Raw genomic sequence first — 23,253 nt, 5'->3', positions numbered from 1 at the left:
CAAAAGATGGTGGTTGAATTGGACAACAGGACAAGGTCTCGAAGAGAATTCATAGTTTTTGTTCCATGTTTGGCTAGATTCGGACTTTGCTGCTTTGAATTTTTCTCTTTTGTACCATTTTAGGTGCCACGATTGTCGTCGCCGCTCGGTCCGTGCTCCTAATTTCAAAACAAATAAGTTCGTACTATTGGATGTTGAAGCCACTAAATAGGTTCTCTGTGACCTTGTTTTTATTTTTTGCACAATCAATTGAGAACAAGTTGTTCCGTGTGCCATGTTTGTTGTCGTTGCTCAATTGGTGTTTCCGATTTCAGATATGATCATTTCATACTATTAGATGTCAAAACCGCTTAACTGACGGTGTGGATTCTCTGACTTAAGTCACCTGCCTTTGTGAGGCTGAAATGTGGGTCCCACGGTTGGCTGGTCCACTTGTCAGCCTCGCAAAGTCAGGTGACTTAAGTCAGAGAATACTTGCCGCTTAACTGGTCTATCAATTGAGAACAAGTTTTTGACTTGTGACTCCCGACTTATGATGGGAGCAATTAATGTATTTGTTTTTAGTGGGTGTTATTCTCTTGCTACTCGTCGTGCCTGGACAGCGGTGGAGCTAGGAACTTCTAAATGCTAGGGGTACAACAAGGTAAGCTGAATTGAACTTGAAAGTATAGAGCTATGTCTTGGTAATTTAGAAAAAAAAATACAAGTTAATACTAGAATTAGTAAGTTAGTAATTGGGCTACACTTTGGGCTATAGCCCCATTTGCCTCAGGTGTATCTCCGCCCCTATGCCCGGATGATCCCACCTATGGATCAAACAAATTCAGACACATGTTTTAAGAGAATTACAAATGATGAATTGTTGGGAATTGTGCTTTTCATCCCATCGGTCTCCTCCTACGGAAAATCAAAACACACATTCACCATTCAAAATATGTCGGACTTCACTAAAAGCGAGCTCCAAATCTGCACGCCTATAACTACCCGGACACAATGCCAAATGCCAATTAAAGTCCGACAACGTCATGGCTTTTGGAGAGACGAAGAACAACGACAACTGAGATCGGTCGATAAAGACAAGAGTTTGAAGTCGCACATGGGAACGGTGTGTGCGAATTGCGCGGGCAAATGGGGAGTTTGAACTTGATCAACGTTACAAAAGGTGTTTTTATGTTATGTCTCGAGGTCTCCAAGGACTGAAGGAACAATGTACGCTAGGAGTTTGAACTTGACAAACTCTAAAATGAGCCCTTTTTACTTAAGTTTTTTTTATGCGGACAAGTTCCGCGAAGAAGCGATGCAAAGGTGACCTCACCTCGACCTCTCCGTGAAATTTACAGTTCATCACTCCAGAATTTTTTTACCTCCACCTCGATAATTTCAACTCCTGCCCACAAAAAAGAATTAAAAAAAACAATCCAACTCAGGCCGACCCCACATGACTCAGCCGGACCCACATGGGCAGCCAGGCGTACAGGCTGCTAGAGCAACCTTCTCTCCCTCCCGACGAGAGGCTCTTCTTCTTCTCGGCCTGGTCCGGCCGCGCTATGCAATTGCTAGGCTCCAAATCGCCAATTATATAAGCAGCGCCCCTTCCACCTTTCGAGACCTTTTGCCCCCTCCCCCACCTCTCGTTCCCTCCTTCCCACCTGCGGTCCTCCGCCCCACGCGCGCGCGCGGCCACGAGATCTAGCTCGCTAGGGTTGGATCCCTGCCGGCGAGGATGAGCAGCCCCCATGGCGGCCTCGACGACCAGATCGAGCGGCTCATGCAGTGCAAGCCCCTCCCCGAGGCCGAGGTAACGCCGCCCCTTCCCGACCTCGTTCTCCTTCGCCTTCGTTGTGCGGTGTCTCTATCTCTTCGGGTTGGGGCGGGTGGGGTTGCGCCAGATCTGGTGGAATTGCGGCGTTGTGGGGCGCCGCCCGCCGCCCCAGGGGAGATCGGAGCTGGTGCCCACATCTCGTCGCTAGCTTGCGCTGAAACGTCCGTTTGGTTGGTCCGCTCTGCCGACGTCGGGCGGTGGCGTTTGCGAGCGCTGCCCGACGTGTGTACGTTTGAAGCCTGCAGATTTAGGTGCGGCGAGACGACGGCGGACGGAATTGGTTGCTGCTCGAGGGCCCGTCCGGCTCCCCGCAACATCACATTCATATGCCCCCCATGAGCTTAAACGTAACCCGATTTCTCTATGATCGTTGCTAATCGCTGAATTTTGGCAGCTGGTCCACTGACGAAAAAAGAAGACTTTTTGGCAGCTAGTTAATGTTATTTGGTGTGAATTAAGGAGTCGTGCAGGCAAATTGTTCGGAGGGCGTATGGAAATACTCCCTCCATCCCGAAATAAGTGACGCGGATTTGTATAAGAATGTGTACAAATCCACGTCACTTATTTCCGGACGGGGGGAGTATTAGATTAGTTATAGAGCTAAGCTAATGGAAATACTAACATTGATTTGCTGCTCTGATCCTTGAATATTTATCTTATAGGTTAGAGCACTCTGTGAGAAGGCTAAGGAGATTTTGATGGAGGAAAGCAACGTTCAGGTATGCCATTTTGATGGAGGAGATTTTGATGTCTTTGCTTTGTTTGCCATGCTTTCTTACGATGAGGGAGCCCCTCTTGTCTGAGCCTGTTTTTGTTCATCGCTATTAATCAAAGAGAGAAGGTACTAATTGAAAGAATGAGACAAAGATATCTTGTAACTTGTAGTGTAAGATTTTCTGAACAATACTGATCTTTCGAACTCTAGAACATAGTGATGCTAATGCTATCTGTTGAAAATTAAGATGTACTCTGCTCCACAAGCTTCCTGAATTTCTTTATTGTATGTTCCGACTTTTCTCTTGGACATTTGTCATGAAGTTATTACTTTACTGACTATGTAAGGTAACCGGACTATCAAATAATGGAGGTGAGGATAAATGTTTCTTGTTGACTGCTACAACCAGCAGTACTTGGGTTCTTATAGTTGTCATGAATGTTGGCTCATATCACCAGTCACTTTGACGAAAGTTCATTTTTTTTTATTTTTTTGTAACTGGAAACTCAAAATAACTGGAATGTGATGGTCAAATTGATGAGAACACAAAACCAAAGAAAACTGCAAATATTTTTTTAAGGAGACGTGCAGCCATCTGCACTTCTTGAGAGTAAACAGCTATATGCTTCTGTATTGAATGGGTCTCCCTCAACCTCAAGCCTGGCCGCAAACTGCTAAGCATGAGTTCAAATCCCAATATGCTAGCAATCCCAATTGCAATAAGCATGGAAGCGTGCTAACTGTATCTCTACAATAGAAGTTCCAAATTCGAACAACACTAACAATCAATAGTTCTAGTACTTGGCAATTTGGCATGAATACACTATTTTCACCCATTATAGTAAGCTCTATTTCCCAAAATACAAACAACATAGATCAGGAAATATCGCAGTCAAGCAATTCAATCTGAGATAGAGATGGAAGTAAACATTATAGCGGTGTACTCAGCACACACATCGATACTTCCTGAATATGTGGCTTGAAAGAACATATTGAACTCCAGCAGCCCAAGAGGGCAACAGGTTGGGAATGACATCTGCTTGTTGCTCCAAGTCTATGCATTCACGACAACTGCGGATGGGATATTGGCCATTTGGCTTATAACTGAAAACGAGAGAGATTGGGTTGAGGTTATTCTGCTACGTCATTTATATGAGTTTGTACCTTTTATAGAGCATATACTGGGTCAGGGCTTGCTTACAGGGTAGTCTTTAAGCAAAGCGTGGCCCTGGCCCTAAAGACCTAAACTTATAACAGGCTAAGGCCCGTCAGAGAGTGAACCCAGCCCAACCAAGCTTTGAGAATTGCACTGGTCATGATGTAATGCAGTTACACTTTTTGTGCTTTGGACCCTTGAGATTACCACCACATGTTTGGAATTATGTTGTTCCTTTCCGTGCAAAGGATACATGCACACATCATGCATAGCTAGTGTAAGTTGTCACCAAGTTGCTGAACAGTAATCAAACTGTGTGGGTACCCAAGTTCGCTGCCTCATGGATTGGACTTATGTGCCACTTGTTTAAGCTTGTATGAGTTAATTGAATGTTAAAATTGTACTCCCTCCGTTTCGGTATATAGGTCTGATATCACGATTTGCAGCATTTCAATTTTCCTGGCCGATCTCCTCTTTCCCCCGATTTTTGTTTCCCCAGATCCCCTCGTTCCCTGCCATAATTACGGGCAGTTACTCCTTCCCGCGATCTCCCTTCCGTCTCGGTTTTTGTTTTTTGCTTTGCATGCCCAAGTTTCCTCCCACTCCGTTGCATGCATGGCCAATAAATACGCCCAGCCATGAATTTGTTACGGCAGCATTAATTGGTGCTTGAAAATTTGGGCTGCCGGAAATCAATTATACCTTGGTTGTGCCGATTTCAGAGAGCGGACCTATATACCGAAACGGAGGAAGTAGCTACTTGATATCATTATTGAATTTTATTTGCTGCTACCTCCATATCGAAATACTTGTCCTTTAGGATCTTTGTTGGTCAAAACTTCTTTATGTTTGACTATTAATTCGGATAGAACTATCAATACTGAATCCAGCTGCACATTTTAATGATAATGGTAGTTGGACATCTCTGCAAAGTTCACTTGATCATTTCCCTTGCGTGCTCTTAACGGTTTTAGGTAGAATACACAATAGTCACTGGCAGAACTCATTACAAAATGGTCTTTTGTTCTGTATCTCGTGTGGCAACTGGTGCGGGTTAGATCTTGTGTGTGCGGGTTAGATCTTGTGTGTGCGGGTTAGATCTTGTGTGGCAACCATGGAGTGCGTGAAACTTATAGTGATGCAATGGTTTCTTCATATGTTGTTTAAGCGCCTCCTGTCTGCTAGATTCAGAATCGGGTTCTTGTTTTGCCGGTAGTTCTAACTTTGGTGATTTCTTTGGCATATTTGCAGCCTGTAAAGAGCCCAGTTACAATATGTGGTGATATTCATGGGCAGTTTCATGATCTCGCAGAACTATTTCGAATTGGTGGAAAGGTACAAGGTTTTTTTTGTCTTGTTCATCTTCCTTTATGACATCTTCTTGAGTCATCAGTAGAGGCTGATCTTCAATATCTTGACACATTCTCTATTTCTATCAGTGCCCAGATACAAACTACTTGTTTATGGGAGATTATGTAGATCGTGGCTACTATTCCGTCGAAACTGTCACGGTAAGAGTTATACAAGCATTAAATCGCTTTGCGCTTGCACCACAGAAGAAATTATTGTTATTGATGTGCAATATGTACCCTCGCAACTTGTTTCTTGGGTGGACACAAATTTGTAATATTTTGTTACTTTAGTAGATCTTGTTACTAATGCAGTCCTTGAAAACACACAGCTTTTGGTGTCTTTAAAAGTTCGTTATCCTCAGCGAATCACCATTCTAAGAGGAAACCATGAAAGCCGGCAGGTATGTTGTTTTTCTTACTAGTTCTTGTATTTGCCCATCATTTTTCCTATAAATGTTAGAGATGTATATAGATTTATATTAGCTGTGTAATCTCCCTGTTGTATAAGGGGTTTCCTGCATATTTACCACACCTGTACGTGTGTATATGCATGGGCCTATGGCCTAATGGAAATACAGGTTGCTATTCCTATGAAGTTTCTAGTGAGTTCGGTTACATCTTTCCATTTTCATTACATTTGGTAAGCTGACAATTGGACTGAATAATTTTGGCAACCAATTTGCAGATCACTCAAGTTTATGGATTCTATGATGAGTGCTTAAGGAAGTAAGTATCTTTATATATGGTGTATAGGTGTATATATTTTGCTCTAAACAGTCCTCTATTGATTCTTATTCTGATGAAATAATCTAGTATTAAAATAACAAGATTACTTAGGTTGTTGTTCCACTTGTCGTGTCTGAAAGAAAGCTGACCATCTCAATGTTCTTTTTGGTGAATTAAGTTGCGAGAATCACTTTTCCTCATTGATTGCAGGTATGGAAATGCAACTGTATGGAAAACCTTTACAGATCTGTTTGACTACTTCCCCTTGACCGCATTGGTATGTACTGCACTGCTCCAGCTTTTCCATCAATAAGAGACCTATATATCAAGTTCTTGTCACCTTATCTAGTAAAATTGTCATTCAAACTATTAACTCTTTTCATAGGTTGAGTCAGAAATATTTTGCTTGCACGGTGGATTATCACCATCCATTGAGACACTCGATAACATACGTAACTTTGACCGCATCCAAGAAGTTCCTCATGAAGGGCCCATGTGCGATCTTCTGTGGTCTGACCCAGATGATCGATGTGGTTGGGGTATTTCTCCTAGAGGCGCTGGATATACCTTCGGACAGGTATTTCTTGTTCAACAAATTCTTGTTTACTCAATGTATTGAGCCAACTCTTTCATCTGTTTTCATATGGCCTTGCGACTCCTATCATTTCAGGATATATCAGAGCAGTTCAACCATACCAATAACTTAAGACTTATTGCTAGAGCTCACCAGTTGGTCATGGAGGGATTCAACTGGGCTCATGTTAGTATCTGTTCTTGAGTTTCGTACTTATCTGTTGTATCTTTAATATATTTTAATGCTTTGCTACACTGAACAGGAGCAAAAAGTGGTCACCATATTTAGTGCACCTAATTATTGCTACCGCTGTGGAAACATGGCATCAATCTTGGAAGTTGATGATTGCAGGGAGCATACTTTCATCCAGGTTTCATCCATTTCGTCATCTGTTCTGGTAGATTTAATGATTTTTATAATTGGATGAAAAAGAAGAAATCCACTCATACCCCAATCGCCAAGTCACATAAGTAATTGAACTGGTGAAGCGATCTACACTAAATACATGGATAAGTAGATACAAGTTGAGATCGGCAAATTATTTTCCGAATTACATATTCTGTAATGTAGTCGTAAGTTTTGGATCGATGTAATTTACGGACAATTTAGAATCAGTAGGAAGTCTAACTGAAGTGTTTCTAATGGCCCTTTCTGCTTTCACCACTTGGATATTTTCCCACATCTTATTTGTCTTGATCTTTAGTGATTGAGTTTTGTCATGGGCAGCTTGTCTTTCATAGCCCTCCCTGTTTATGCGCGTCTACTGTTATCTTATGAGTTGTGATGTGTCATTCTGCAGTTTGAGCCGGCCCCAAGAAGGGGAGAGCCAGATGTAACTCGTAGAACACCAGACTATTTCCTGTGATGCGAAATTGGTGTCGATCTCTGCACCAAAGGTTTAATAGCTAGCTGAAGTTTCCTGGTTGCAGATAATCTTTTTGCTGAAATCGCCTGTGTGCTATTCTTATTGTTTTTGCCCATGACGCCTATGGCTATCGCGAGCCGCTTTGCTGCAGCGTGATATACAAGTGTATACCTACAGCTGGAAGGATTCGTCGTGTTCTCACCTATCTCTAACTGATTGATGCTCTGCTTGGGGGCTGCAGTAGTAGTTTGTTAAAGCATCAAGCAGCATTTGTATTATGTGACAGGAAACTATTTCCCCTTTGTATTCATTTTTTCCTTTCTCCTTCACACATTTCAGCTAATTTTCTTTCCATGATTCTTGTAGAGATGAACAATGTAGTTTGTATGGTTCTGTGTCTGAGCCCTTAGGTCTTTCTGGATCCATCTTGATTTGCCGTATAGAATACTTTGAAGAACTAGCATTCTTTTCAGCTAGTATGATTTTTTTATTTGCGATGAAATTGCAACTGGTATGTTAAGCACAGTTCTTGTGTTGTCTGACGAGGAATGTTTGGTCCGGTTAGGGAACATTGATCCGTTATGATTGTAATTTGATCTCTACCTGTGCTTCGCCTACAACTGGAAAAATGAACGGCAGATTTGATCTCTACCAACGGTGACGTGACATATCTTGCCTGCACATATCCTCTTGTTTCTTTTCCTTCTCAAAGAACGCATATATAGAATTATAGATTCTACCCTTTCAAAAAAGAAAAGAATTATAGATTCTACACGACATGGTGAAGCGACATACCTTACCCACCCGGTTTTCCACAGAACGTGTCTTTACTGATAGATGGCATGTCGATTGTTTCTTCGTCCGTCGCCTTTTCCTCGACAATCAGTGGTGCCGGTCACATGGACTCGATGTGTGGAAGGAGACTACACCAGCGGGCACTACTACATGCTACATGCGTGCTCCATTTGGCAAACACGAGAGTGGCGTGTTTCCAAACAAAATTTGGGCCAGCCAGTAGAATTCGTAGTCAGAAGCGGCAAAGTCGCAAATTCATTTCATGCTCCTTTGACTCCCGTATTTACTTTCTAAATGACCGTCGGAAAACCTCATCAAGAATGGAATATGTTTCAGGATTCAGTTTTTGCTCTTCAGTTTAAACCTTAAAGTGCGAACACTGTACTCATCAAACAAACAAAAATAAGGTCAATGCTATCCTCAACTTTGAGAAAAAAAAACACCTCTATGGAGGACGTGCTAAGCCAAAAACATACATACAATACAAAAAAGAAGGTCGAGATCAATGGATTTACAGCCTCACAAGACAATGCCCTGCGAGTAGGGACGGATTACCCATTTACCCTCTGAAGAACGAAACACACAAAAAAATTGTAGGGGTTCCGCTACAGATTCAGATGAGTGAATATGGCCGGCACCAAGTCGACCACCGACCACGCGAGCCCGGCATACTGCACGAACCTTATGCCAGTGTCCACGTCGTACGCCTTCTGCGGGAAGAGGGAGAAGACTCTCTGGAGGTAACCGGCCTGCTTGGCGTCGGATTTGCTCGAGTTGCTGTTGGTCACCTTCAGTGCCGGGACATAGCAGGACGAGACGATGGGAATGCCCAAGGTGTTGCACATGACCGGTAGAAGCCATTTCGAGAGCGCTTTGCTGCAGGATTTCACGGCCAGGATGGTTGGGATCCCTACCAGGACCCTCCCGATGTATGCAAGAAGAGGTAGCTGCTGGCTGAAAATGAGGGGGACATTTGGGTTGTGGAAATGGAAGTAGGTTTGCTGGATGCCATAGACCTGAATTGGTGTGCAAAAAAAAAATGTCAGAGCTGTTTCATGCAGACAATACGAGTCACAAGGGCAAACAAGATGCAACAGCAACTTAAAAGAGCATCATGTGATAGGTCTAGATCTATATTTCATTCGAAGGAATCATTTTGGGTCAAAACATATATAATCAAGTGTCAAGACTGTTAGTTGTTGCTCACACTTTAAATCTGAATGTTGCTGAATTTCCTTTGGTAAATTAAAATATAAACTTAAAATGTTACAGAAGGTCAAGTAAGTGAGTCTCTTTCAGAACCAATAAAAGTGCAATGTTGCCTTGTTATACCGTAAACTATTTCAGTTTCCAAGGGTAAGCTCATTGTAGGTACAATCGTCTATGTGATCGGAATCCTACAAAAGTTTAGAGCACTATTTTTTGTATGAAGAAACTTAGCAATAAACAGAGAGTTCTTACAATTCCGAAAGCAACGCCATTGAATGCCGTGTGGTATTCAAAGCTAGGAGTTGGAAATTCTGGCTTTGGATATGCAAAGCACATCAATAGAGAAAGGCTTGCCCAGAAGAATGTAACTGTAGAAGAAAAGAACTATGAGAATATTCTCCACTTATGAATATCACATTTTATCTATCAGACTCACAGTATAGGAATGAGGCATATGGACATACCATTTTGCCCAGAGACAACAAAGGCGTCTACATGATCATCAACAACCAACCAGAACGCAAGGATCACAGTGCCAAAACAGATCCCAGCGATGACGTCGGTCAAGCTGTGCATGCCCAAGTATATCCTCGCTATCAATTTCAAGTACAACACATCATCAGTCTCTTCCGTTAACTTAAGACACAGTTACATCAAGAAGTTTAAAACTCACCAATGCCAATTAGCATAACAAGCAAGAGAGCTAGAGATAAACATGTAGCGACCATAAAAGCACTACACGGTCCATATGTCAGGACATAGTGGAGTATATATCTGCATTAATTCGAATCAGTATTAGCCAGGCAAATCCAATAGAAAACATAGAAATGCAACTCTTCACAAAAATAATTAGAGTAGGAGTATACCCCATCAAACAAACGGTATTGAGAGCGTGAGATGAAGGTAATCCATATTCCATGGCATTTTCCTTCTCATCTTCAGTGGCTGTGACTCTTCTGACAGGAGGAGAGCATGGCCGAGGAGCTGACACTAAGTCCTATATCCACAAATATCCGAAGTGCCAACAACTAAAGCAACCGAACGACAAAAATCAACCTGTGCTTATTTTATGATAAATAGATGATAACCTTCACAGCGTTGCCAAGGTAATCACAGAAAGCCATCAGGAGGGTCATTTGTCTGGCCAGCTTGCCGTGTCCACTCTATAATATCCATGAAAACAAAAATAATTCACAATTACAGTCTACAGAAGCAGAAAAAAAGGTGATCAATGAGCCGCAAGACATGGGGACATACCCAGAAGAGGAGAGGGAGGAATCCCGTGTAGAAAGGGACAGAGACAACGCATGACAGCACGGAGAAGAAATTGTCTAGCAACCTGTGCTGCGTCCTCTGCAATAATTCAACAGAAACAAATAAATCAGAAACAGACAAGTAAGAGCAACTTAGAAACCAAAGCCAAGTAAATATATACAGCAAACATATCAATGCTTTTTTTTAAGATGGTGTTTCTCTGTGTTTATTTCGTTCATATATCATCTCTTTGCAGTTCAAGTCAAATTAGTCTCTAATCACATGATTCAATCCCCTCATTGACCCTTCTCTTTCCTGAGAGATTAACAATAGAAGTATAGAACATGAACTGCGTGCTAGAATGGTCAATGATCCCAACTTGTATACCAAAGAAATTCACAAATGCAGAAAATTTTGTCTGGAATTCATTAGCTGGAAACAAATTGAACAGAGACTGGCACAAGGAACGGACCTGGAACCTGAGGATCGACGGTGTCTCGGCGTGCACACGGCGGGTGACCCACGGCTGCGTCAGCGCGCGCGCTCGCCGCGTGAGGTCGAAGTACGAGGCGGCCCACACCCACCCCGCCACCGCCGACAGCGCCGCCGCCTGCCACCTGGTCAGCCCGGCAGCACCGGCAGCCGCAGCGGCCTCCATATCTCCCCCTGATCCGGCCGCCTAGTTCCCGGAGCTCTCGTCCTTGACCACACGAGATCCCCACGAGAGAAGAGATAGAGAAAGGACTCGCGGCAAACGCAGCCGCGCGGGGGTTTCTTGTAGGAAGGGTAGAAGGCGCTGGTGGCGGCGGCCGGCGGGCCGGGGCCGAGGACGGACGGGGACGGGAGGAGGAGGGTGGCTTGGTTTCTCGCGGTTTGCCGGCCGCCCCCCGTGCTGGACCGAAACCACCACGCGGTTCTTGATTTTTCTTTCTTGTGTTGTTTGGGTTATTATTATCCTTAATTAATCTAGCCCTGACTCGTGAGACTTGATTGCGACTTTGGAAGGTTCTAAACTTCAATTCATGCTCTTCATTTTGACACTTGGTTTTTATTACTCAGGTTGATTAATTAGGCTTTTGAGAGTCTAATTGGACAGATAGTTTTACAAAATTGGCTTATGCTAGATGTACATATAAAAAGGAACGGAGTGAGTTCGCCCTTTGTTTTTGAAGATCTCAGGTTTTGATTTTACACATTTCCCCCCTATCTGACCATACTGTCCTTCCACACGCTAATCTTGTTATATGCTAGAGATCAAACTCCAGATTTAACAACCAGACAAATCTTACTCCCTCCGTCCAACAAAAGATGTCTCAACTTTGACTAAATTTGAATGCATCTATACACTAAGTCATGTCTAGATACATCCAAATTTCGACAAACTTGAGACATCTTTTGTTGGACGTAGGAATATATTTTGTTCCATTTTTTATGCAAAATGTTCAGAAAATAGCTTTTACGACTGCAAATTAGCCGATGGCAAAATGTTTATTTATATCGATGTCGATGGCAAAATAAAAGATATGGTACCAAGGTGTCCACCTTGATTCTAGTTCTAGCTTGACTCCGTCAGCTTTGACACGCAGGGGAATTTCAAATTTGACTCAAAACTGCTGCGTTCTGCCAGGTGAGCTTCGCACAAGTCAAATTAGCCGTCTAGGCAGTGTGTGCATGAAGTCAATGCCATGGATGCAATTTTTGTAACGCGAGCACGATTAATTCTTGACGAAAATGTGGGTGCAACCATCTTTATTAAACATCACGGTGACGCATGGCGGGTTTGGAAACCTGCACGAGCGAGCTAATGTCTCAAAATAATTACAGAAATCTCGTGAAAGAAAGTCACGAGAATAATTATCTCATGGATAACTGAATTTTTCTCTTTTTGTCTCTCCCAACGCAAATTGATTTGAACTTAATGTTTTTAAAGGAGGATTCAAACTTCATATTTTGAATGAATATTTGATGCTTTTGGAAGTACCTAGAAGATCAGATACTTTTCACACTGATTTAACACTTGTAGTAACAAAATTGTAAAGATTTCACTGCATCCTAGTTCTCTTAACACATACGGTGTACATGGAAAATAAATCGAATGGAGTATTTTGACTTAGAATTTTGTACGTAGGTTATAAAATGAAGCAAGTTCCCTATATTGCTATTTGCTAATGCTTTCTGCCTACTTTCTCTTTCAGTGTCATAGCTCCCCTTCAAAAGTAACAATGGATATAAAAGTGGAAAAAATTCACACGAAAAAATATCCAATTTTCCCATTTTATTATGAGATCGCCTTGTTAGTTCGAATGACATGAGCACTATACAATACACTGTGAAGTTCTGTACACACCTCCAATGAACACAATATAAAAGGATTCAGGATGTTGCTTACGGAACACATCCAGTGTTCAGTAATACTCAGGCCCTTTCATAGCTTACTGCGATTCACGAGTTCCAACTTCAGCTGATCCCTCAGAACCCTTCTCAACAGCTTGTTTGAAGCAGTTCTCGGGAACTCGGGAACGACTTTGACGTAGCTCACCTGTCAGGATGAACAAAACGATCCCAATTACCTCGTTACACATGCATCCATCTGATCATCTGAACTGAACACCAGAAAAGAGAAGCTCTTACCTTGAAAAGGGGATTGAGGTTCTTCTGGATGGCTCGCTGGAACTTGCTCTTTAGAAGATGAGCATCGCATGATGCTGATCTATCTTTCAGTACTGCCAAGATAGCCAGCTGTTCAGGCCCCCCACCGGTAGGTTTGATGCTAACTGCTGCGGTTTCTAGCAGACCCTCGTCGGCTCTATTACAAACCCGTTCGATCTCCACCGAACTTGTCTGTTCACACAAGAGCAGTACTGAATTGGTTCATGGAATGCAACGGTTATAATGAGGGATTGAAAACATTGAAACAGGGGGTGTGACCTTAATTCCTCCAAGATTCATAGTGTCATCTGCTCTGCCCTGTACAATATAATAACCACCTACTGTCCTCTGGATTATATCTCCGTGCCGTCGGAGTTGCTGCAATATGAAGTACCATTACAATATACTCCCTCCGTCCGCTTTTACCGGCAGCGTTATTTGAACAGACAAGTCCATTTATATGAGGCGTTGCTGGATACAAATATTAGTACTACCCCTATTCCGCGTCCATCTATACGAACGGCCAATGCAGAGCGCACACGATGCGTGGGGCGAGGGAAGCGCGTGCGTGGCCGGCGAATAATCAGCCTACTAATATCAATTGATTGGGCAACCAAACCGCAGGTGGGACCTTGCACTCGGGCAGTTTCTCCAAAACATCAACTCCCGAGACTGCCTTGGTATGGGTGCAAAAACTAAAGCGCCTGGTAAAAACGGACGGAGGGAGTATGAGTTTTCACCATTCTGGTTATAATTCTCAACTATGTAGTTGGATTAATTTAGCTGGTTTAGCAAAGAAGGGACATTGATTAAGATGTTGCTAGTTTTTCATAGCAAAGTTATCGTTCCACAACTGATGCCAGAACAGAAAAACATGTCCAGATCACATATTTGCTTCTGATCTTCCCGGTAGGGCTCCACAATTAACATTGGAGAACATAATTGATTTTATAGAGCAACAGCCAGATTAGGGCTAATGTTGAATGTCTTCAAAATATTTTTTGTCAAGAAGTTTAAATAAATGGAAGAAGCTACAGAGCCACATAGCCTTTGTTGTTAAAATTTGAGTCATACAGTGTTTTTTTGGGAATCTAAACGGAGAAGTGAGACAAGCAAGTCCATACCCTTCCTTTGTAAATGGGCATTCCATCAAAGTAAACCTTATCGTGGTCGCCATTGAGAAGCCGATCAGTAGCACCAAAATATAAAGGGAAGAGGCCCACTTCTCCAGCACAAGGTTGATCATCAGGCTAACACAGCAACCTCAAATGGTTATGTCCCGAACACATTTAGAAAAAAAAGGAAAATTCTAGGGACAATACTTACATATGGATGTCCTTGTTCATCAAGTATGACAAACCCAGTGGACATGGATTTCCCACTAAAAGCTCCAAAAGCTTGTGGCTGCAAAAGACTCCCTTGAATATATGAGGATGCCAACTCCGTGCCTCCACAGCACTCAACAATGGGCTTGTAACAGGCACGTGAAGATAGCCATAGATTATCATCAATATCAGAAGCCTCCCCTGTTGTGGCAAGTACCCTGCAATGCTAGTATTATAGCTTCCTTCCACCAGCTTGTAATGAAGCTGAATGCCTTAGTAGCAACTCACCTGATTTTAGTCCAGTCTATCCCTTTAGTAAGATTCCCAGCCTTCCATGCCTTTACCAAGCTAGGTACAGTTCCTAACATATTAACACGGGCATCCTGCAAAAAACAAAATATATTGGATAGTTACTGTGAAGTATATGAGTAAGGGCAGTTTATATCTAGCTTCTAACATAAGTATGCATTGCTCAGACTTTTGACAAAATCCTATCTTATATCTAGCTTCTAACATAAGTAAGGATAGTCTTTAGCAGTTCAAAGTTCAAACTAAGTGATGATGCAAATTACATCACACCTGCACAAACTTGCAGAAACCATGTCCAAGTGGAGAACCATGATACAAAGCCAAAGTTGCACCACTTAGAAAGCAGGAGAACAAGAGTATAGGTCCCATAACCCAACCCAGATTTGTAGGCCAGCAACCTATGTCCTGTGGACGAACATCCAAATGTGCCCAGGTATCAGCTCCGCATCTTATGGGACAAAGTTGCGTCCATGGTATAGCTTTTGGCTCTCCTGCACGAGAAGCAAATAGAACAGCTCAAAATCACGTCAGGAGTTGTGAACAAGAGAAATGGCGCAACCAGAGATAAAAGGAAAATATATGAGGAACTCAGGATAGAATATACCAGTTGTTCCTGAAGAGAACAGTATATTAATTAGGGCATCTGATGGTTGATAAACTGGAGAGTAGATGGATGACCTGCAAATCCAAGACATATTGTTGCCATGTTAAATAATGGCAAGGTTAACCAGAAATGGTGTAATAATTTTAATGCTTGGATTGAAATCTGGAGCCTGCTAGAAATTAAACTCTCTAGTAGAAAATTTACCTGGGCTAACAACCAGGACAATCTAGTCATGAGCACAATAGATAGGATTTTTTGTACTACTGATATTGATAGTTTCTTTCCCTTGGGCTCTGCTCAGGCCCTGCCCAGATTAGGAAGTGACCACACTCCCATTCTGTGGGAATCTGGAGTTGGTCTCACTCCCAAATCTTCTAGCTATAAATTTGAAAAATGGTGGCTGCTTAGGGAAGAGTTCAGGGACCTGGTGGTCAGATCCTGGTCTGCCCCCACCAAAAGTACTACTGCTATCTCCATTTGGCAAGAAAAAACTAGACGTTTTAGAAAAAGCTCTAAAGGTTGGAGTCATAATATTGAGGCTGCCCTTAGGAAATATAAAAAAGAAATGATGGAGGAGTATGATACCCTAGATATCAAATCTGAATCTACCCCTCTCTCCCTAGAAGACCAAACTAGGATGAAACAGATTCACGAGGAAATGCAGAAAATCTGGCTTAAGGAAGAAACAAAATCCAAACAAAGATCTAGAGATAGAGACATTAAAGAGGGTGACAAAAACACTGCATACTTTCATGCAGTTGCAAACCAAAGGAGAAGAAAAACCCTCATTCACACCCTAGATGGCCCTGATGGCCCTGTCACTAGTACAGTTGAGATGTTAGATGTAGCTACTTCCTTCTACAAAGATCTATTCTGTCTGGAGGACAGAACAGGCTTCACCCTCTCCCCCACCTTTTTCCTGCTAATGAGAAAGTCTCTGACCTAGACAATGACATGCTCCAAGCCCCTTTTACTGAAAAAGAAGTAAAAGATGCTGTCTTTGGCTCTTATGCTGATGGAGCCCCTGGCCCTGATGGGCTTTCCTTTATGTTTTACCAGCGCTTTTGGGAGGTCATCAAGCATGATCTGATGGCCATGTTTGCTGACTTCTACAAGGGAGAGCTAGATATCTTTAGACTAAACTTTGCTGTCCTAACTCTTATCCCAAAAAAACCAAATGCTTCCTCTATAAAGAAATTTAGACCAATTAGTCTCCTCAATTGTAGCTTCAAAGTTTTCACTAAAGTTCTTACTAACAGACTAGCCCTAATTATGAACTCTCTCATTTCCAGCAACCAATCTGCCTTTATTAAAGGAAGATACATTTTAGAGAGTGTGGTCACTGCTCATGAAGTGCTACACTCTGTACATAGCTCTGGGGGAGCTGGCATAATTCTTATTATGAAAAAGCTTTTGATAAGGTAAACCTAGATTTTCTTACTGAACTTCTACTTCTAAGAGGTTTTAGCACTAGGTGGCGCTCATGGATCCACCAAATAACACATATGGGTTCTGTTTGTGTTAAGCTTAATAATGTAGAAGGGAAAACTTTTATTACTAGCAAGGGTCTTCGACAAGGAGATCCCCTCTTCCCCCTTCTCTTCAATCTGGTAGTTGATGTCCTCACTAAAATGCTGTGTAAAGCTTCACATCATTCCCTCATTCAAGGGCTCTGTGGAGATCTTTGCCCTAGTGGTGTCATCAGCCTACAGTATGCTGATGACACCATCCTCTTCTCTGCTAATGATCAGGAAATGGCTGCTAACCTTAAGTGGGTACTCACTTGTTTTGAGCAAGTGTCTGGAATGAAGATTAACTACTCAAAAAGTGAATTAATCCCCATTGGACTTAACCCCCTCCAGCTTTCCCCTCTCTTAAGTATTTTTGGGTGCACTGAAGGTGCTTTCCCCATTAAATACTTAGGTATTCCCCTCCATTATGATAAGCTCAACAAAGAAGATATACAACCACTAGTGGATAAAATTTTAAAGAGAATAGCAGGATGGAGAGGCAAATTGCTCTCATATGCTGGGAGACTGACTCTTATCAAAGCTTGCCTAGCAAGCATACCTATCTACCTCCTCTCCTTCTTTAAATTCCCCAAATGGGCCCTACACCTCATTAACACTCAAATGGCTCATTGCCTGTGGAATGATTTTGAAGGACACAGGAAGCTACATCTAGCTAACTGGCCCCTAATCTGTATGAAAAAAGAATTTGGTGGGCTTGGTGTCCCTAATCTGCAAGACATTAACCTTTGCCTCCTTTCTTCTTGGATCAAAAGATACATCTCTGCTGGTGAGAAGAGCTGGAAAACCATAGTAGACAATAAATATCATACCTGCTCCCCCAACATTTTTTCCAGCAACACTGTAGGTGTGTCCAGATTCTGGGCTGGAGTTATGTGGGCAGTCAAAGCAGTCAAATTTGGTTATAGGTGGGTGCTGGGGGATGGAACCAAAGTAAAATTCTGGGAAGATACTTGGTTTGGTACCTCCCCCCTTGCAGTCCAGTTCTGGCCCCTCTATGTTATATGCAATGAACAAAATGCAACTGTTGCTGAAGTGTGGGATGGCCAGACACTGATGTTAACCTTTAGAAGATCCTTTGATAATGCTATGATGGAACCTTGGTATGAACTGGAGCAGATTGCCTCTAGTATCTCTTTAAGTACTGAAATGGACTATCTAATATGGCAATATGCTGCTTCAGGTCAATACTCCACCAGTTCCCTGTACAGCATTATTAATTTTAGAGGGGTCAAACAGATTTTCATTCCTGCCATCTGGTCCATCATTGTCCCTCCTAAAATTCAGGTTTTTCTCTGGTTACTCTCTCATGATAAGATAATGACTAGAGACAACTTGAAAAAAAGGAACATGCAAAAACCAGAGGAATGTGCTTTCTGTCTTGAAAATGAATCTGTCTCCCACTTATTCTTTGACCGTGTAGTTGCTAAAGTAATCTGGCCACCTGCTTCTGATTTCTTCCACAAACAGCTAGGTGCCAATTACGAATCCATTGCCAAGTTCTGGCTTTCCAGTAAAAGGCATGCTGGCCTTAATTCCATCTGTGCTACGGTTTTATGGTGCATTTGGAAAACTAGGAATAATATCATCTTTAATAATGCTGTTTGGATTAGTTGTAAACGAATCTGGTGGCTAATCCTCCAATCTCTCCAGAAATGGAAAATTATCTTCAAACAGGAAATGATGGAGGTGGTCGAGGCTTTCTACTCCCACATGCATCTGGTGCTGCAGGCACCACCTCCCTTGGCCTGGCACTGATGGCCTTCGGCTCTACTGGCGGTAGAGTCATGCCATTGCTGTCAGGACCGGAGGCTTCCATCCTGGGCGACTACGCTCGCCTCAAGATCTCTGACACCCCGGCTTCACCACCAAGAGCTGCAACTTCTGGCCTGAAGCTTCCTGCGCTCCTGAGTCCCAGCACGCCCCTGGAGTATGGCACCTACTCGCCGCAGGCTTCTCCACTGAAGAAATCCAAGACTGCATCTCTCCAGGCTGCGCCCTGCGTGACTCGCTGAGCATAAATTGCCAGTTGTACGCTTTTGTTTCTGGTGCTTTGCCAGTTCGTTTTGGGACACTCAGACTGTATGGTTTAAACTCTGGCCGAACCTAGGTCTCAATGAAATTTGGGGCCAGGGGCTGTTGCCCCTGAGTCTAAAAAAACTGTTGCCATGTTGGTCATATCACGAAATCACCTTTGTTTTGCAACGTACTACCAAAATTTTCGTGAAACAAAATCTAAATTCAGACCATCATTTACTTTTGATTGTGTGACATGAGAAGGATCAAACTTATTGCATACCTTCCAGCAGCACGAGAAAGAAAATCTTTCCAGGACATATCGCCAGTCCTTGGTGTAACTCCAAGACAGTCTCCAGTTGCAGGAATTACAATAGCTTTAGATGAAGTTCCTTCCATGACACGGCTAAAGAACAGAATTTGACCTATTTAGATGAGTATTGAGAATTGTTCTATGATAGCTCAGTAAGATCAGGCAAGAAAACTATGAAGAAATATATTGTTACAACAATGCAAAACAATTGTTTTCACAGGAGATAAATCCTACCAAAAAATAATACTATTTTCTTGTTAAAGTTGAACAAATTAAGTTACTAAACACATATATTAACTAATTATTTGATCAATCATATACCTGTAAAGTGGAAATTGCTTCCCTCCTCTAATTATGAAATCCTGAAATCTCGTGAAATTAGTATAAGCCCCGCTATAGTGTCGCTGTACATAAGGTTTCCTACAGTCTAACCTGAGTAAAAATTGCCTTTGCGTTTGAGACTCTCATGCGTGTACCAATCTCCTGAGGTGCGAAACTGTCTGCTATTGACACAACAACAAAGCCCCCAAGGATGATTGCCAAATAAATAATGACAGCATTGCATGTCATAGGCATGTCTATAGCAATCCGGTCCCCCTTTTGAAACATGGTATCAAGGGCATGTGCAACAGTCCTGAAAACACCATAGCCAAACAAAATCATGATGATGACATTGTACAATCAAACAAAGAAAGTTTCAAGGTTTTTGAACGCTCGCTACTGTTAATTTGATAAAAGATGCATACATCACTTGAGTGCGAAGCTCCTTCAGCGACATACGATTCACCGGATAATCATCAAGGCCCTCATCCCTCCAAACAATAGCTGTGCTGTCATCTGTCCTATTTTGGGAAGGCCAAGGTAGCAGACAACATTCAGCAATGTTAAGCACAGCGCCTTGGAACCATGTTCCTCCTTTCTTTGATTTATCTGATGCATCTAGAATCGACTTTGGTTCGCGCAGGAACTTGACTGAGAGCTCCTTTAGCACCATTCTCCAGTACACCTAAGAAAGGATCACCTAGGAGGCTAAGCTTAGATTAACGATTATGAAGAAACTGAACTTATATTTAGTCGTTCACTTATAATGTGAAGCAAATTACTAATTTAGACAAAACTGACCTCCTGATTCTCTACTGAGAATTTGTGAAAGAGATCAAAGCTCGAAATCGGATCCTTGTACGATGATCCTAACAGCTTAGGCCCATTCTGTTCCATCATTCTCCCGAGATTTGTTCGCTTACAGTCAATCCTGAAACAATAGATCATAGTAATATCACATAGTGCACATGGTGTGAATCTACAACGCAGTTACAGTCTTGCAGACTTTTTTATGTTTGGACTAGACACTACTCCCTCTGTTCCCTTCTATAAGACGTTTTGGCTTGATAGGATGTCTGATAAAAAAAGAAACAGAGGTAGTACCTTCGATGGAACCATGAGCTAACTGATTTGGTGGAATTAGATGTTCGAAATTTACATGGCTTAGACTGACACTAGCAGCAATGGCTCCAATCGTCAGCCTAACTGCTCCAGCACTATCTATGCGGAGTATTTCCACTACTCGGTTGGGTCAACATTTGGCAACAGAGCGCCGCCAGAAAACCATGTTCAGCTATCCTTCAGAAACGAGAAACAGAGGGATAGGTTCGGGGGCGGGACTTACGGGGACGGGAACCAGTAGGGAGGCGGGCCCCGGGCGGCGCGGTCCCAGCCGGCGTAGACGGAGTAGTAGACGAGCTGGTGGAGCGCGTGCGGGTGCTCCGGCCGCAGAACACCCGCCGCCACCACCGCCGCCCACACCTCGGCCGCGTCCGAAGACGGCGACGACGCGGCGGCGGAGCGGAGAGCCGCGAGGAAGGCGCCCGCCTCGGCCGCGGCGAGCCCGGCCACCTCCACGTCGGCCGCCCGGATCTCCCGCGCGCTCCCCCTCGCGGTCGCCGCCATGTATTGCCCCCGCCCGGCCGCCTGCTCGAGTGCTCAGCCTCCGCCTCGCCGCTTGCACCGTGGATTGGCACTAGTATACTACTCCGTACTTGTTTTCTCAGGAGCCTTCGCACTTGTGACAGTATTTTATCCGCGCATTTGGGAATTTGGCTGATCTAGTTTGATCACGAGCTCGTCACGAGGAGGAAAGGAAGGGATTGAGCGAAAGCTCGGGTTGGGTAGGTGAAGTTTTGTTGGTATGAGGTGTGGTGCGGGGGCGTCTGGTTAGTGGTAGCTGGTAGGTGCTACTCCAGTTTGGTAGCCCAGGGATCCCTCGCCGTCGCCGTCGACGTCGGCCGCTTCTTCCCGATTTGAACAAGACTTCACGCACCCACGAAGCCGACGGCAGCGTAGTGTCGTTTTGTGGAAGCAGCGTCACATTAGCGCCGGGAGGAAATTGGCCACCGGCGGAGTGGTCAGGAACTCAGGATCACTAGACCAATGACCTTTGTCTCATCCGTTTATCCTCTCAAGTTATAATCAATCGAATTAAAAGCCTGAAATACGTTCCCATTTTATACTCTATCCGTCAAATAAAGCTTTAGAGCATAGGCCCTAAAAACAAGGACCCTAAATACTGTACAGGGCTTCCTCCTAAAATTTTCAGGCCCTATTTAAACTTGAGCTTCAGTGGTGCTACCTAAACTTCGGTCCCTATTTAGTTTTGCAATTAAACTTTGGTCCTATTTAGTTTTGCAATTACACTGACTAGTGGGTCTCATACGTCAGTGTGTCTATTGCCATTTCTTTTTCTTTTTTTTTTCCTCTCATCTTCTTCTTCCCCATGGAGCAGGCGGCCGATGAAGTTGGACGCGGCGGCCTTGCAACGGAGGGCAGCGGCCGAGGGCGTTGGACGTGGCGGCCAAGGCGCAGACGGACGTGACCACGGGCGGCAAGGCCGCCATGGGACGGCGAGGCGGGCTGCGACGCGATGCGGGACGGCGAGGCGCAGGGGCAGCGAGGCGGAGGGGCGGCGAGGCGGGCTGCGACGCGATGCGGGACGGCGAGGCGGCGGCACAGGGGCAGCGAGGCGGAGGGGCGGTGACGTGGCGCTGGGACGGCGAGGCAGAGGCAGAGGGGCGGCGAGGCGAGGCGCAGACGAAGGCGGCGGCAGTGCGCGGGCGGCCGCTGGGACACAGAGGGCGGCGGCAGCCATGAGACAGACGACGCGCAGACCTAGGCGGGCATGGGGCTGCGGGGCAAGGCCGCAGGGGCACGGGGGAAGGGGCGGCGGGGCTGCACGGTGGCGGCAAACGGGCCGGCGGCGAGGCGCAGGGGCGGCCGGCGGTGCGGAGTGGTGCCGTCCAGTGAAGTGCGCGCGCGGGGGAGGACGAAAGCTGACGTGGCTCGGGGGAAAAGAGAATAGGGGCTCCCCTGCGGACCCTGGGATTGGGGGCTCGGGGTGTTCTTTTAGGAACTTCATTGAATAGAAAAGGAACCGAGCAGGAGCTCTGTTGAAAACTTTTTTTTTTACTCTGGCTCCTAAAATAGTATAGCCACTCTATTTAGGGCTTCTGCTGAAGATGCTCTTAGCACATTCACATCGTACAACGTCAACGCAGGAATATCAGTTTCACTAATCGTCAACCATTTTTTTTTAAATCCGTCAACCAGTTTTATGTGCAGAAATATCAACGCGTACAACGCCAAAACAAGATAGTACAACTACGAAAGAATTGTGCATTCTAAAAGGGGTACGAGAGTGGTACATGGTGGCGAATATCTTTTGGTTAACAAGAAGATCATTCACTTTTAGGGGATTGCTCGTATGATCTTCTTTGACAGCTTTGATTTTTTTTTTAGAAAATACAATAACTCTCACAAATACGTATACACACTCACCCCTATGAACGCACGCACACACACCCTACTCCTATGAGCATTTCTGAGAGACTAGTTCCGGCACATCATCTTGAGATTGACAAGTCACCACAGGCGTCTCGTAGTTGACGGGTACGTCACTCCCACTGAAAACACAATGCCGGTTAGGTCCTAAAATAAATTTAAGGAAATGCGAACACCCATGTCAAATTGAAGACTTGAATCTGGGTGAG

The 23,253-nt window shown here is 43.9% G+C and overlaps 3 protein-coding genes across 5 annotated transcripts; 1 reads left to right on the top strand and 2 right to left on the bottom strand.

Moving 5' to 3' along the window:
• Positions 1-1,517: 1,517 nt before the first annotated feature.
• Positions 1,518-7,735, top strand: LOC100827255 (serine/threonine-protein phosphatase PP2A-2 catalytic subunit). Its single transcript, XM_003564149.2, has 11 exons — positions 1,518-1,798; positions 2,485-2,541; positions 4,945-5,028; positions 5,133-5,204; positions 5,375-5,446; positions 5,731-5,771; positions 5,982-6,048; positions 6,157-6,348; positions 6,442-6,531; positions 6,608-6,715; positions 7,145-7,735. Exons 1-11 carry the CDS (start codon positions 1,724-1,726, stop codon positions 7,208-7,210), a joined length of 924 nt encoding a protein of 307 aa, XP_003564197.1. The 5' UTR covers positions 1,518-1,723; the 3' UTR covers positions 7,211-7,735.
• Positions 7,736-8,335: 600 nt separating this feature from the next.
• On the bottom strand, positions 8,336-11,386 carry LOC100825084 (lipid phosphate phosphatase delta). Its single transcript, XM_003564143.4, has 8 exons — positions 10,941-11,386; positions 10,472-10,567; positions 10,303-10,377; positions 10,081-10,211; positions 9,888-9,988; positions 9,679-9,807; positions 9,467-9,582; positions 8,336-9,021 (listed from the first exon to the last, which is right to left on the bottom strand). The coding sequence occupies exons 1-8, from the start codon at positions 11,124-11,126 to the stop codon at positions 8,611-8,613; spliced, it is 1,245 nt and encodes a 414-aa protein (XP_003564191.1). The 5' UTR covers positions 11,127-11,386; the 3' UTR covers positions 8,336-8,610.
• Positions 11,387-12,712: 1,326 nt separating this feature from the next.
• LOC100823856 (probable acyl-activating enzyme 18, peroxisomal) lies at positions 12,713-21,637 on the bottom strand. Of its 3 annotated transcripts, XM_003564139.3 has the most exons (14): positions 20,880-21,637; positions 20,336-20,465; positions 19,960-20,219; positions 19,646-19,847; positions 19,535-19,575; positions 19,184-19,306; positions 15,356-15,429; positions 15,022-15,242; positions 14,731-14,825; positions 14,444-14,660; positions 14,242-14,367; positions 13,397-13,495; positions 13,100-13,309; positions 12,713-13,007 (listed from the first exon to the last, which is right to left on the bottom strand). In XM_003564139.3, the coding sequence occupies exons 1-14, from the start codon at positions 21,158-21,160 to the stop codon at positions 12,894-12,896; spliced, it is 2,193 nt and encodes a 730-aa protein (XP_003564187.1). In that variant the 5' UTR covers positions 21,161-21,637; the 3' UTR covers positions 12,713-12,893. The 3 variants fall into 3 exon arrangements, with proteins under 3 accessions (XP_003564187.1, XP_010228097.1, XP_024312019.1); XM_010229795.2 differs by lacking the exon at positions 20,880-21,637 and having other exon boundaries at positions 19,960-20,234; XM_024456251.1 differs by lacking the exons at positions 12,713-13,007; positions 13,100-13,309; positions 13,397-13,495 and adding an exon at positions 13,506-13,821.
• Positions 21,638-23,253: the final 1,616 nt, after the last annotated feature.

This window comes from Brachypodium distachyon, chromosome 1 (genome assembly GCF_000005505.3).
Source record: "Brachypodium distachyon strain Bd21 chromosome 1, Brachypodium_distachyon_v3.0, whole genome shotgun sequence".
In the NCBI taxonomy this organism is placed as follows: domain Eukaryota; kingdom Viridiplantae; phylum Streptophyta; class Magnoliopsida; order Poales; family Poaceae; genus Brachypodium; species Brachypodium distachyon.
The sequence above is the reverse complement of the archived record's forward strand: the minus strand, read 5'-3'. Positions and strand labels throughout refer to the sequence as shown.

Excerpts from the sequence above, each read along its gene's own strand:
- LOC100827255 (XM_003564149.2), top strand. The coding sequence starts at position 1,724 with ATGAGCAGCCCCCATGGCGGCCTCGACGACCAGATCGAGCGGCTCATG. Across the intron at positions 1,799-2,484 it reads AGCCCCTCCCCGAGGCCGAG|GTTAGAGCACTCTGTGAGAA; the intron begins GTAACGCCGCCC and ends TTTATCTTATAG. Across the intron at positions 6,532-6,607 it reads AGGGATTCAACTGGGCTCAT|GAGCAAAAAGTGGTCACCAT; the intron begins GTTAGTATCTGT and ends TACACTGAACAG.
- LOC100825084 (XM_003564143.4), bottom strand. The coding sequence starts at position 11,126 with ATGGAGGCCGCTGCGGCTGCCGGTGCTGCCGGGCTGACCAGGTGGCAG. Across the intron at positions 10,378-10,471 it reads TCCTCCCTCTCCTCTTCTGG|AGTGGACACGGCAAGCTGGC; the intron begins GTATGTCCCCAT and ends TGGATATTATAG. Across the intron at positions 9,808-9,887 it reads TGTTATGCTAATTGGCATTG|CGAGGATATACTTGGGCATG; the intron begins GTGAGTTTTAAA and ends TGAAATTGATAG.
- LOC100823856 (XM_003564139.3), bottom strand. The coding sequence starts at position 21,160 with ATGGCGGCGACCGCGAGGGGGAGCGCGCGGGAGATCCGGGCGGCCGAC. Across the intron at positions 15,430-19,183 it reads CTTTCTCGTGCTGCTGGAAG|GTCATCCATCTACTCTCCAG; the intron begins GTATGCAATAAG and ends TTGGATTTGCAG. Across the intron at positions 13,496-14,241 it reads TGCCCATTTACAAAGGAAGG|CAACTCCGACGGCACGGAGA; the intron begins GTATGGACTTGC and ends TTCATATTGCAG.